At 45.8% G+C, this 14474-nt stretch overlaps 2 protein-coding genes across 5 annotated transcripts in view; both read left to right on the forward strand.

The window, feature by feature from the left end:
- SLMAP (sarcolemma associated protein) overlaps positions 1–11645 on the forward strand; it is a 312286-nt gene extending 300641 nt beyond the window's left edge. Inside the window, exon 24 of the mRNA XM_059939987.1 lies at positions 11635–11645. The gene's annotated coding sequence lies outside the window, so the exon portion shown is untranslated. The remainder of the gene's footprint in view (positions 1–11634) is intronic.
- FLNB (filamin B) overlaps positions 1–14474 on the forward strand; it is a 136967-nt gene that overhangs the window by 96136 nt on the left and 26357 nt on the right. Inside the window, exons 23-31 of one of the 4 annotated variants that reach the window (XM_059939979.1) lie at positions 159–321; positions 923–1083; positions 4574–4741; positions 5767–5859; positions 6656–6779; positions 7792–7948; positions 9031–9220; positions 11322–11569; positions 14232–14303. In XM_059939979.1, coding sequence (XP_059795962.1) covers positions 159–321; positions 923–1083; positions 4574–4741; positions 5767–5859; positions 6656–6779; positions 7792–7948; positions 9031–9220; positions 11322–11569; positions 14232–14303 — 1376 coding nt within the window. The remainder of the gene's footprint in view (positions 1–158; positions 322–922; positions 1084–4573; positions 4742–5766; positions 5860–6655; positions 6780–7791; positions 7949–9030; positions 9221–11321; positions 11570–14231; positions 14304–14474) is intronic. The other 3 variants (XM_059939980.1, XM_059939981.1, XM_059939982.1) reach the window with 3 other exon arrangements.

Below are 14474 nucleotides of genomic sequence, written 5' to 3' on the forward strand. Positions count from 1 at the left end.
TGTTTTTTAAAAAAATCAAATCATACCAACTTTGCTGTTTGTTAAACCTGTTCTTTTCGAATAACATGGGATAGCACATAGACTTGACTGCTAGAGTATTATTTGCCACAAATAAGTGACTCCTGTGCAAATATGTTTCTATATGTTGTTTTGAACAGGCCTCCATGTAGTGGAGGTGACATATGATGATGTGCCCATCCCAAACAGTCCCTTTAAAGTGGCTGTAACTGAAGGCTGCCAGCCATCTCGGGTTCAAGCTCAAGGACCTGGATTGAAAGAGGCCTTTACCAACAAACCCAATGTCTTTACTGTGGTTACCAGGTAAGCAAGGTCCTGGGATCTGTGTGTTGACTCTGTAAAAAGAGTAGCCCTAAGTAGTTTAACTGCTTTCAGGAAGTTTTATAGGTGTATTCTACATACGTATCATGGTCTCCCAACTTTTGAGAGGCTTTGTATTTCATATGTGAGGCGTCTTCTTCCATAGAGACATATATTACAGAGAAAGACCAAGTATGCTTTTAAAAGTACCAAAAAGCACTTGATAATAGTCATAAAACTGCTGAACAAACCAGGACTAGATGGAAGCTACTTAACTTGATAATTCAAAAATATAGAGCCAATTTCATATTTAAGTGAAATATTAGAAGTAATCCTATTAAAACTGGTCACAAGTCTCATACCTGAATTGTACTTTCAGACCCAGCCAATGCAACAGTGAAGGATAAGCATTGGAAAGGAAGGGTTGAAGCTGTTTTTATTTATATTACACTGTTGAGAAATTCCCTGTGTGAGAGGTATCACAGTTGTTGAGTCTGGTTGGCGAAATGGGATAGTTTATAGAGGGATTTTAAAGGAATTTTGGAAATAAGCAGACGGGCATGAACCACTAGTACAACTTGGCCTTTTTACTCACACTTTCCAGAGGGGCAGGAATTGGGGGTCTTGGCATAACTGTCGAGGGACCGTCGGAGTCAAAGATAAACTGCAGAGACAACAAAGATGGCAGTTGCAGTGCTGAGTACATCCCCTTTGCTCCAGGGGATTACGACGTGAATATCACATATGGAGGAGCCCACATCCCTGGTAAGCTATCCTTCTGAAGGGCACCCGAAGAATAATTGATTTTTGCATGAAAGCGGGTTTGATTTTGCTTATCTCACTGAATGGGAAAAACTATCTGATATTTGCAGTAGCTGCAAAGGGAGAATTTTCCTTAGGGCTGCATCTCCAAGAATATCCCAACTCCTAAGAGAACCAGTATTATGCCAAAAAGCATTGGCTTGGAGTTTTAACTGAAAATGATTGTTCACATGTTGAAGGACCTAGATCTTAAAGGAAAGATCTTTACAAAGTTGAAAATCTCCACTTTATTTTGTGGTTAGTTCTTATTCGTCTTATACACATCTTGTTTTCTGTTTTCCATTGACAGTCCTGGTAGCTGATAATGACACACAAGCTCAAGTTCTTATATATTAATTTCTGTTTAATGATGTAGTATGTACACTTACTGTAAAATAGGAATAATAATAATAATTTCCTGTGCATTGTATGGTATTTTTTTAGCCCATTTTGTGACAACCAAAAATGTCTCCAGATATTGTCAGATATCCGCTAAGGGACAAAATCACCTGTAATTGAGAACCACTGCTATAAATTATTCAAACATTAAAAAAATATGACTTAAATAGTGAAAGGTCCTCCAACTTTCATGCTCCAGCAGGGGAATCTCCATAGATTCTAGTTCTGTTTATATAGTGAAATGATTGCCACCCAACACACGTCTAGAAGGGTAGGTGAGTGTGTGGTATGGTGTGGACGGAAGTCTAAGGACTCCAGGGCTGCTCCTGAGTCACCTTATGCCTTGTCTCCTGTGTGGTGAGAGCAGGAGGAACCTCGGGTGGGGCAGTGTTGTTTTGAAGGCCATAAGCCAGGATGAGACAGAGAGAGGAAGGGGCAGGCTAAGGGCCCTACTTTCAGGTTTGTGGATTGACTTCCAGGAAGCTGGAGTGTCCACTGACCACATGCTTTCCTGACTCTGCTCTTTCCCCGTATCATGTGCAAATGTGTACACACACTCATGCTCACGCTCGCTCCTCCTTTTTCACATTGATCAGAAAGCACTGACATTCAGCTCAAACTCATTCTACTCAGATGTTCATTGAAGCCATAATTCATTTAAAATGACATTTCTCCTCAAACTTGTCCTTGCAGCTCTTCCAATATAGATTTTTTAATTCCTATAATCACTAGTCAGGGAGAATTCAGCCACAGACAAGACAAAGCTCCTGCCGTCTGTGAGTTTCCTGCCTAGTGTTTACAAAGAAAGAGAGCAGGGCTCAGAGACAATACAGAGCCAAGGGGACCTTTTGGAGTTTTGCAACTGTGCACTTCATGGGATGGAAGAATAGAGCTTGGAGAATGGGTGGAAGGCTGTCGCCAGGGCAGATGACCTGGTGGCCCCCACCAGACAGACAGTAGTGGGATGAGCATTTCCTGGTAGTGGAGGCAACAAAACTATTTTGACTTTATTGAGAAAATCTGGTGGATGCCATCAGCTTTGGAATTCCCCTTGCAGAAGTGGGTGAGAGGTTGGACCCCTGTGGCTGACACACAAGCTTGAAGCAAATGGCCAACTTGGAGCATAACAACAGAAAGAGACCCATTTAGGGTTTTTTCATCAGATGTACATGGTGCCTCTTTTTTATTTTTCAGGCTCTTTTGCCTCCCAGAGCCAAATGCCAACTCCTCCTGGACCCCAGAATTTTCCCAGTCAGAGTCATTCAGTAAAGCGTTGGTTGATTGTCTTAGTGTCAGGCTTCATAGCAAAGGTAGTGCGTGAGGTTCTGCTGTGAAACATTCAACAACCTGGTAGCTTCTAATTTGCTTTCATAGAAATTCTGGTTGGTTAAATATTAGCCCGGTTTTTCCTGGCCTGACACAAACCCATAGTAGGGTTATTTTTAACAAAGTATCCTGTCTTACCCCCAATGGCATATCCAGGTTTCCTCTGGTGGATCAGCTGTGGTCTGTTGGTGATGGCTGTTTTGACCACTGGATTAAGTGGGATGAGTGCGTCAGGAAGAAAGGCTGCTGTGATTGATTGATCATGTCTGCCTGGAGCACAGAACGGGAGAGTGGCATTGATTGCCTGGTATCTGCCACTCTAGACCTAAAGTTACCTTGTTGGTTCTTGGCTACTTCATGCTGAGTTCAGACCACTTCCATTGGAGGCTAACTTGGAGATTGGCTTCAAAGTTAGTTCATTGCCATCACCTCTTGGCACTGAAATCCTCAACTGTCTCTCTTTAAAATAAAACTCCCTTTTGTTTCACTAAACTCCAGCATGGAGCGTGGTGCTTGTCTCTGCCAGGGTCAGCCATTTATTTCAGTTAGCCAAGAAATCAGATACCACTGAAGCCCTGCTATTGTTAAAAAAGCCAAGGCCTTGGTTCTTTGTGTGATCTTTGTTATTTCCCACCCCTGATTCTACAAAGCACAAATGTTCTAGGATACAAAGCAGAGAGACCTCGGCTTCTGTGGCAGTTAGACATCGTTAACCGCCAGGCGTCACAGGGAGCATGAGAACTTCTGCAGGAGATGGGTGTCGCCCCTTGGTGATGGACTTGGCAGCCTGAGGCATGGTGCTGGGGACGCTGGGGCTCCTGTTTCTGGCCCACCTCTGGGGAGGTCTTACTTGGTCTCCCTTGGTAGAGGAATCCCATGAGGGTCCTGGCCCAGTTCCTGTTTCTGTGTTTAGTGCTTTTCTCGAATTCCAATCCCCCTGCCTTTCCCATGTTTCATCAGTCTTTAAAATCAATACCCTCAAAGAGTCAGAGGGCCCCAGTGTCAGCGGTGGGGTCAGCCATGCAGGGGGACCACAGCTTACACTCAGGGAGAAAGCAAGGCTTCACCCAATGGCCAGGGAACCAAGAAGGCCATGAGTGGTGGTGGGAGGGCGGTGCTGGCTACATTGCAGGGACAGGAGGCCAGGGGCCCCTGAGGAGCCTTTTATGGGAGAGGATGTTGGATGTGGACCGCACAGCCTGCCCACCTCTCTGCAGTCCTCTCCGTGCCTTCCTTCCACCACTCAGCATCCTCCTTCAGTTCCTTCAACAGCCTGTCTTCTCCCTCACCTCCATGCCTTTGCACGTGCCAATCCCTCTGCTTGATACCCTTCTCAGTGACATCTGCTCACCCATATGTCTCATATGTTATTGGAAAGCGTCCTCTGGTCTCCCAGAGACCAGATTCATTGTCTTCTGAGTGCTCCACCAACACCTTGTACAAATCCCCAACATGTGTTGTATATGATGTTACAGTGACTTGCTTACCTCATCCTTCTCCTGCATGGGGTTCCTGGAGAGCTGTTAAGCACTCTGGGCCCAGCACCTGGCACCATGTCTGTACACAGTAGGTGCACTTGGGTGCACAACACAGCAAGGCAGGAGAAGCTGACTGGAGCTGGTGTAAGTGAAGGCCTGGGTAGAGCAATGGTGCAATTCTGGGTGCACACAAGGCGGGTCTCCAGGCACTAGCAGGGGCTGTACTTAGAATCCTGTGACCTCTTTTCTAGGCAGCCCCTTCAGGGTTCCTGTGAAGGATGTTGTGGACCCCAGCAAGGTCAAGATCGCTGGCCCTGGGCTGGGCTCGGGTGTCCGAGCTCGTGTCTTGCAGTCCTTCACGGTGGACAGCAGCAAGGCCGGCCTGGCCCCACTGGAAGTGAGGGTCATGGGCCCACGAGGTAAGTACACATCCTGCCTTCCTGCTGACACTCACCTGCCCTGGACGGGGGCAGCCATGACCCAGAGCAGGCACTTTGCTTTTGAGTTGAGTCATGAACTTTAAGTGAAATTTCTTAAATTACTTTATTGCTCCATGTTCTAGCTAAACAGTAGAAGTTTATGCTTAAAAAGTTGGCAGGCCTGTTATTTTTCTAGCGGCCTGTCTTTTCCATCATTTAATAATATGACCCTAAATGTCTTTTTAAAATTTTGTTTTATTTTTTTAGAGTAGCAGGATGAAGCAAGTAGTATCTGGGCTCTCACATGTAAAATTATCGCAACTGCTTAATTATGTGTTTCAGCATTTGTGAGGTGACTGGGGTGGGTCTGGATTTGGGTGGGTGTTGGATTTGGTGCTCATGTGGGAACACACCCCAAATTTCTGGAAATGAGCAATACTCAGCCCATGTGACACATAGCTTTGTCATTGTCCCAGCTCCCTGGAGAGAGGTGGTCTCTTGGGGAATGGGCTTTGTTGGCAATTTGGCCTCCCCTTTTGCAGCCTGGAATTTGGGTTGGGTGAGGCTAGCAGGCCACTTTGGGACAAGCCCTGATGAACGTTGAAATTTACCTTTTTCAGTAGGTGATCACACTTCCTCTTCCAGCATTTAAAATGTGCCATTCTCTGCCTAATTTCTTAAATTATCTGGATTTTTACTCAGTGATGTGTTCTTGGCTTCACAGAAGTGGCAAATGAGGGCTTCCTTCTTTGAAGAGGAACTTTCTCCTTAATGGGGTTCAGCAGGAGGTTACGCCCTTTGAAGCTCAGAGCAGAAATAGTTTTGGGGGAAATGAAGTCATAGGGCTGGAATCTGATTCCACAAAGTTACTGAGCTTCAAGACCTGTGTGTGTGTGGGGGGGGGGGGTAGAAGGACAGAGAGAGAGGGAGACAGGGCAGGGCAGAGGGGAGAAAGAGAGAAAAGCTTTGCTGAGATATCTACGTCTATTACAGAGGACTCTGAAATAACAGCCTTTTAATTTTAGCTGATGAGACGGATTCCCAGTCAAGGCTCAGCCCCTTGAAAGCCATGTCAGAGTTCTTTAAACGGGACCTGAAGGGTGACCTTATGGAGACAGGTTTGCATTTTCCTATTAGCTGCTGCTCTGATTTATGTAACCCGAATGCCTCTTGCTGGCCTTACCTCTGAAATTGCCTTGTACCTGCCTCATCTGCATTGCTTAATGAGTATGCCACACTTTGATTAATCTACCCTTCACTTGACGCATCCTGACACTCATGTTCAGAACTGGCATCTAGAATCTACCAACCTAATGCATGCCTTGATTATGCTTTAACGTGATCTCTAACCATCCCCTGTAGATATCACATTGAGAGCCCTCTCACCCTCATGAGATTAGCACCCTCACGTGCCCTGCACCCTACACCCAGCATGCTGCTGCCATGATGGTCTTTGCTCAAAGGTGGATACAAGTTTTAACTGGCTGGCCCATTGGTTAAATTTTGCTGTTCAGAGTTCTGGACTCTTTGACCCTTTCTTGGCTGTAGAGTAAAATTGCCACATCCCAAGCATGCCTAACCAGCTTGAAAGGATAGCATGTCTGCAGCAAGCATCTTCACCATATTCCCTCCAGCAACAAGTGCAGGCAGTCTCCTTAATTATACTCTAGGTCCGACTGAGTGTAGTTCAGCCAACAGAAAGCTAAAGGTGTCTCTTAGGGTCATTTCTGCAACTATGAATTGGGGAATCTTTCTCCTGTGATTTCTTAGGCCTCTGATTATGGCCTGCTTGCCTTTGTGTTATCAGTGGAAACCAATAGCTCTCATGGATGAATGTGATCCTTTATGAACTCAGCCCAGGTGGAGTGAAGGGGAAGCCAGGCAGTTCCTCAGCCCTCTCATCTGTGTTCTCAGGTCTGGTGGAGCCGGTGAACGTGGTGGACAATGGGGATGGCACACACACAGTGACCTACACCCCGTCCCAGGAGGGGCCTTACATGGTCTCTGTTAAATATGCTGATGAGGAGATCCCTCGTAGGTAAGCTTCTGTCACTTAGGGAAGGGGTTCAAGCCCACCCCTCTGGTGACCAGCACTGCTCTGGTGGCCCACCCATCCATTCGTCTGTCCATGTATCCATCCATCTGTCCACCCACCCCCGCATCCATCCATCCACTCATTTACCCATCCGTCCAACTGATCAGCATCACTGAGAACCGGCATGCTCTGCACAGGTGTTAAAATACACTAGCCTTGATGTTTGTGCCTCCTGCTCTCTTGGTGCCCCCCCTACATTTGTTCCTTTCAACCATCTTTAATGTAAAGATGAGCTGAAATTAAAGAGTGCGTTAGTTCATCAAGGTCTTCTTTCTGGTGACCATGCAACTTGTTTTCTGATTAGGGCAAAAATTTTTACTTCTTAATTGAGAATTTGGTTGACCATAGCATTCCCAGAAGGTGTTGGGTGAAAACCTGTTCCTCATTCCTGTTAATAGAAAAAATGTTGCTTAAGCTCTTTACCTCTCAGAAGAGACTCCAAAGATATTTTTATCATACTTAGAATTTTAAAGTTTCACTGGTGCCCCAAGTGTACATATTTTACATGAAGATATACATACAGCTCTAGCTCTGTGGAAAGGTATAATTTATAAATTACATTTATGTGTTACTTGACTAATAGGTCTTACATCATCTAAAACATACTAAAAATAGAAAATAAGAGGACAAGATAATATTGAAACATCGGTTTTAATATTTTTTCTTTCCATTTTGGTGATCATTGTGTTAGTAAAACAAAAGTGGGTTAAATGTGTTTAACCCCATGTTTCCCAGACTAATTTGGAAATTAGTTTGTATCCCATGGAATGCACTTAGGGAAAGCTGATCTGTTGTATGATGGTTACATGGTTGTAAATTTCTGCTGGATTTGGCACTTAGGTCTTATATGCTGTAGAAATCCTCCCTCTCAATCCCAGTCTCTTGTGTAAGAGAGGTCAGATGCAGCTGGGTTGAAGTGTATCCATACTGAACTGGGGTGTGTGTGTCTGTCAAGTCCCTTTAAGGTCAAGGTCCTTCCCACATACGATGCCAGCAAAGTGACCGCCAGTGGCCCTGGCCTCAGTACCTATGGTGTGCCTGCCAGCCTGCCTGTGGAGTTTGCGATCGATGCCAGAGATGCCGGGGAAGGCCTGCTTGCTGTTCAGATAACGGTAACCTTGAATGATTTTTCTGGAGCCAAACTTCATTAATAAGACCTAATTTCTCAGCCAGGGATAAGAACCAGGATTTTAACAACTAATTTCTAGCCTCACGCAAATGTTTGTCTGATTTCCCCACTAGAGAGTCAGTAATTGTACAGGACAACAAACAGGCTTGCCTGAGAAGTCTGAGAGTATAGCTTCACGTACCGCATTTTGGTGAATCTCATATATTTTGCTCTCTATTATATCTATTCCTATCTTTTTATGTTTGAATGTTTAAAATTACCCTTTGGATTAGTTAAGACTAAGTTCTGCTGCATATCACAGTCAACCCTCAAATAAGAGTGGCTTAAACACATGGGATAGTTCTCTCTTGTTAGAGAGGCCCAGAGGCCGGGCAAGGCGCCTGGATGCTGTGTGGCTTATCAAAGAAGCAGGGTCCATGCCACCTCTCTGCTCCTCTGTCCTAACGTGTGGCTTCTGTCCCTAAGGTCTCCTCCTGGACCACGAGCCTGCTGGTGCTCTGGCCATCCAATCCACATGGCAAGCCAGAAAGAGGAAGAGAGCAGAAGGGACAATGGGACCTTCCAACTCAATCAGCTGTCTTAAGCAGCCCTGTCAGAAGTCCCTCATGAGACTTCCACTCTCTTCTCGTTTGCTAGAAGTTTGTCATAAGTCCCATGGCTGTACCTAGTGGCCAAGGATACTAGGAAGTGGTGTCTCGTATTCTGGAAGCAGCGCACCTAGCTAAGAATTAGGTTCCTATTAGTAAAGAGGAAAAGGAGAGTGAAGGTGATGGTGCAGAAGCAGGAGCCTCTGCCCTCTTGTCTCCCTACATTTCGATGGATTTGGAGCTAAAACTGTTTGTTCCCTTGACAGAAAATTCACTAAAAATTGACCGTGTCCATCACAGTGTTAAAAGGATCTATGACCCTCTGCTCCCACCACCTCCCAAAATGTGTTAAGCCAGTAATTCTTTTTTCCTCCCACTAGAGGCATTAATTAATGAGCAAAATGTGTCAAGGTTTTCTTTGAACGACTTCTACATCTTGATGACAACATCCTAGATAGCATTTCTCTGTGATCCACAGGACCAAGAGGGAAAACCCAAAAGAGCCATTGTCCATGATAATAAAGATGGCACATACGCTGTTACCTACATCCCTGACAAGACTGGACGTTATATGATTGGGGTCACCTACGGTGGGGATGACATCCCGTTGTCTCCCTACCGCATCCGGGCCACACAGACGGGCGATGCCAGCAAGTGCCTGGCCACAGGTGAGTGCAGCTCAAGGACAGGAGTGTGTGTTTTGACATCAGAAAGCCAGCGTCTGCCACTTAATAGCTGTGTGATCAGGGCAAGATGCTCAACCACTCTTAGCCTCAGGCAGACTTAGATGGAAGATCTTTTTGGAAAACATTTAAGTTCAAGAAGCTCTTCCAAGGATCAGAGACTGTTTCGCAGTGCTATTGCAGAGATTAGATGAGGTCAGGCATGAAAAGTGCTTAGCACGGTGCCAGGCACATGGAAACTATTACAGTTACTTTTTTATTTATTTATTTATTTATTTATTTATTTTTGGCTGTGTTGGGTCTTCGTTTCTGTGCGAGGGCTTTCTCTAGTTGCGGCAAGTGGGGGCCACTCTTCATCGCAGTGCGCGGGCCTCTCACTATCGCGGCCTCTCTTGTTGCGGAGCACAGGCTCCAGACGCGCAGGCTCAGTAATTGTGGCTCACGGGCCCAGCCGCTCCGCGGCATGTGGGATCTTCCCAGACCAGGGCTCGAACCCGCATCCCCTGCATTGGCAGGCAGACTCTCAACCACTGCGCCACCAGGGAAGCCCTACAGTTACTTTTGAAGTGGGTGATTGTTGAGATTTCAACTGTGATGGTGGCTCCCATGAAAAGCATCAAATTTATGCCTTTCATGAGTAGATGGTTTAGTTATTCGAGATACATTCAAGAGCATTTCAGGCCAGGGCTAGAGAAGCACATTAAAGGATCTAGGTTTTTCCTCAACACTCAGGACTTACGTCTGAGTCTCTCGGGAATTCTCCAGGCATATTAGAGCGTAACAGTTCCTTCCGTTTCTAAGACACGACCAGTTGAATATCATGGGCAACTCTGATGCTGCTTCAAGCAGATTTCAAACCATGAATCCCCATCTCTGAAATGAAACTGAGTTGCTTCTCTTTAAATAACACTAAACAGAGGTCCACCCTGGATGTGTCCTATTTCTCTCATATCTCGTCTTGTTCTGAAAGGAGAAAATCTTTCAGCTTTCAGGGTGAGGTTGTAAATTGCTCAGCTTGGCTCTTTTTGGCTCATCCACCACAAGACTGAGAAGTTTTGTAACGATGGCCAGTCTGCCACCTCCTAGGTCTGTGCTGTTCCAGAGACAACTGGATTGTCTTTGCTAACCTGAGGGCATGTGAATACTGGGTGGGAACTTCCTCCTGGCTTTCCAGGCTCTCATCCTTCCTGCAGCTCAGGCAAGATACTCTGCTCAGCCTGGGGGCTCCTTTGGCCCTACCTCTCAGTCTGTCATTCAGTGCCAAACTTCAGTCTTCCCTTACTACTCACTGTCTCAGCATGTTCTTGTCACTCCCTGTTGCTTCTACACACTTTGCTGTTTTTTTTTGGCCGGGGTGCTTTTAATTCACAGTTTTTTGCACTCCCTGATCTGTGGATCCTCAGTAAAGGGGTGCCACAAGTCAGAGAGACAGACAGATAGACGGGTCATCATTTGGAGACAGAGGTTGTAAGTCTTCCCTAAGCCAAGGGTACCCAGCCTTCAGAATTCAGCCATTTCCCCTTTGTCAGGAAGCCCTCTGTCAATGTGGCAACCCTGGGATATAAATTCATAGAACTTTTCATAGATGTGCTGCAGGATGCTTCTTTGAAGAACCATTGATTATTTTTTTGATAACTTAGTCCCCTCTCGGTGTTTCCAACACAGATCGAGCTGTCATTCTTGGTGTCCAGCCTGCGTGCATCTGCCCTGTTAGTTTTTGAGCATATTGAGAGCTGAGACTGTGGTTTGCTCACCTTTGTGTGTATCTGGCACTTAAGAAAATGCCCAATATGTGTTTGCTGATGAAAGTTGACCTTCATCCCCATACACTTGAATGCTGGCAAAGCTGGTTTAACATATGGTTATCACTCGGAACTTGCAGATACACCTTATTTAATAAGTAATGGATAGAATGCTCCCTGGAGCAGCATCTTCCCCAGGGCATCTCTGGGACATCCCCCTGCACGGTGGCAGTTGAAGGTCTAACATTCACAGATACAACACGAACGTGTGTGATTTGTTCTTGGGCCTCCAGCTGCTGTCCGTGGCTGAAGCTTCCATGCTCTCCTCCTAAACTTTTCTCCAGGTCCTGGAATCGCCTCCACTGTGAAAACTGGCGAGGAAGTGGGCTTTGTGGTAGATGCCAAGACCGCCGGGAAAGGCAAAGTGACCTGCACGGTTCTGACCCCGGACGGCACTGAGGCTGAGGCTGATGTCATCGAGAATGAGGATGGCACCTATGACATTTTCTACACGGCCGCCAAGCCGGGCACCTATGTCATCTACGTGCGCTTTGGTGGCGTTGATATTCCCAACAGCCCGTTCACTGTCATGGTAAGGAAAATTTCTTCTCTAGAGCATGCTGTTGTTAGCAGGAACAGTAACGACTGCTGTTTGTTAAACCCTGGCTGAGACATCCCCCGCCTCTTTTTTTTTTCTTTTCTGTAAAAAAAATATTGTCTTAAGCAGTCATGACCTTGCAGAATCCTGCAGTAATCTCTAAAAACCCAGGGACCCTTTGGCTCTAAGGGGTTTTAGGAAATCACTGGTAACCAAAATGTCCATCATGCTTAAGGATCTTAGGCAATGTCCTGGCCTAAGCCCAGCTCAGAAAGATACACTTTGACAAAAACATCTATAAGTAAAACATTACGGTTTTTCATCCTGCTAGTTCTTCGGAGGAGAGAGGTTCCCGAGGCTGTTATGTCTGGAGACTTGACTCTGATATCCCAGGACTCAAAGTACCTCCAGTTGTGTTTTGGAAAGATTCAGACTTTGATGATGAGGGGGAAATAACTTGTCTTTTTGAAGCTAGGAACATCTGGAATAAAAGAAAACCATTATGCAAAACCTCTGAGCCAGAGAATGGCTAGGCCTTTTAATTTTCAAATCTGAGTGACTTTTAGATCTTCCTTTGCTTATTAAGGTTCTTCAACCAGGGAAGGGGTTAGAAACCTTAGGAGCAGTCCTTCATTTAACCCTTAAAACTAAGCATTGTTGGCCCTTTTACAAATCCTGTATAGGAGCGGGGATCAGACTTAAGTCCACTGAACCCAGACTGCCTGCTCTGGACAGCTGCTGAGTGCCGTCCCCACCTGTGTCCTTTGATGCCACGGGCAGCAGACCACAAAGTTTACAGAACTCAATGCCTGGCCCCATGCACAGCCTACAAAGCTCCATCTAATGATTTCACTTTATGCAGCAGCAGAGAAGGACACGGAGACTCCATTCCAGACAGAAGCCCATGTCTGTCTCCCACTCTATAATCTGCTGTACCTTTATTCTTTTCCATAGATGTTTGTTTATCTGTGAACATTGTGCCAGAGACCTGGAGCCTTTTTATGTCTCAAGGATGTAAACACTTTTGACGCTGTTAACTTGGGAGTGTTTTTCTCCTCAGGGGAGAAAAAGATGCAGCTAGAAAGTTTATGTCCTTCTTATTTACAGAGAAGTCCCAGTTGTAGTTTTAAGAATCTGTTTTTAGCCCACAGGAGTTTTTATCTGGTTGGTTAGAATTGGGCAGAGGTCACAGCCCTGCTGGTGGGATGAGCTGGAGATAAGAGACCACGTTTGGAGGGTGTGAGTGAGGAAATCAGGAAGAAAATACCAAGGACCGTTTTAGCAGATGAGTCAGAAACCTGCAGTGGAGGCCACCAAACTCATTAGGAATGAATGTCCATTCAGCCCTGGAATGCACACAAAGCAAGGATCCTTTGTGTAAACGCACTACCCCCTAACAACTGCTGAAGGCAGAAAGGGATGACACTCAGGGCACTTGCTTTAGGTCTTCATTCTCCCATTCCTAGCTTCCTCCAGCTTTACCTAGATGGGCCCACTTTCTATTCATTGGCCTCTTGGGGCTAGGTTTGCTGTCTTCCCCTGCAGACTTGGGGCCAAAAGGACATTGAACACCCTGTACTGCCTTTGCAGCAAATGTCTGCAGGAGCCCCAGCAGGCTGGTTCAGTTAAATACATCTCACAAACGTGCACAGCAAGTCACGGGTCTAGCAGCTTCTCTGCCTGTCACTGTTAAGAAGTCACTGATCAAAGGCTATAGCATAGCCACTGAAAGATCTTCCTGGCTGATGTGTGCCGGAGTCACCCAACCTGAGATGGTCCAGAGGGTGGGGGATAGGGCTGTTGCAAATGTTGAAGCTTACAAAGCTGCCTTTGTAAGTGAAGCCCCCTTTCTGAGATGCCAGAATACACAAAAGGGGCTAAACATGGGCACAGAAGTTTTCCTCCAGAAGGGAGGTTTTCCAATTCTTTTATTGTGGGAGAAGAGGGAACTGAGAAGGGGACCCATCCCTTATCAGGGTGATTGGATCAGGAATACAAAGTCTCTGGTTTTTAAAAAATGAATTTATAAAAACTTCTAGGACATAACTATAGACACATACCAAGTAACAAGAGACCCCTTTCCCAATTTCATGCTCCAGGGGTGACCAGCATTAGGTTTTTTCCTGCTTATACAAGAAACATGTCAGTTTTGTGCATGAGATTAACCATGCACATTGCTTTGCAACTTGCTTCCTTCCCTTGAGATGCTGTAAATACCCTTCCATATTAATTGATCTGACTTGATCGCCTCTTCAGAATGGCTGCACCGGGGTCCACTGTACAGACTTATGTAATTTACTTAACCGACTCACTTACAGATGGACATTTAGGTTATTTCAGCCTTTCCCAACAGAGAGTGGCTCCAGTAAAATCCTTGGCGCACATGACTTACCTATAGACTTTCCTGCCAGTATTTCTATAGGCTTGCTTCCCTAAAGTGGGTCATGGGTTCAGAGGGCATGTGGATTTGACATTTGAAGAGGAGATGCCAACTTGCTCTCCACAATGGTGGGAAGAAGGTAGGCTCCCACTACAGGGAGTAGCTCTCTGCTATGCAAGACAGATGGGGAGGAAGCAGCCCTCGGGTTGTAGAATCTACTGAGTCACGATGTCCCTCAATGTGATTCCCAACTAATTTCCATTTGCCACTGACCAGGCCACAGATGGGGAAGTCGCAGCTGTGGAGGAGGCACCGGTAAATGCATGTCCCCCCGGATTCAGGCCCTGGGTACACTTTTGGTTTTTGTTTTTATTTTTCCCTTTTCCATGTCTTTGTTTACTCAGCCTTCATTGCAGAAAAGCTGCAGCCTGCTTTTGGGGATTGCTTAAGCCCTCTGGGTGTCCTGGTCATTGGTTTGTCCCCACTGATCAGTGCATCACAATGATCCCGGCTTTCTCT

The sequence above is a fragment of the Balaenoptera ricei genome, chromosome 11 (assembly GCF_028023285.1).
Source record: "Balaenoptera ricei isolate mBalRic1 chromosome 11, mBalRic1.hap2, whole genome shotgun sequence".
Taxonomy (NCBI): Eukaryota; Metazoa; Chordata; class Mammalia; order Artiodactyla; family Balaenopteridae; genus Balaenoptera; species Balaenoptera ricei.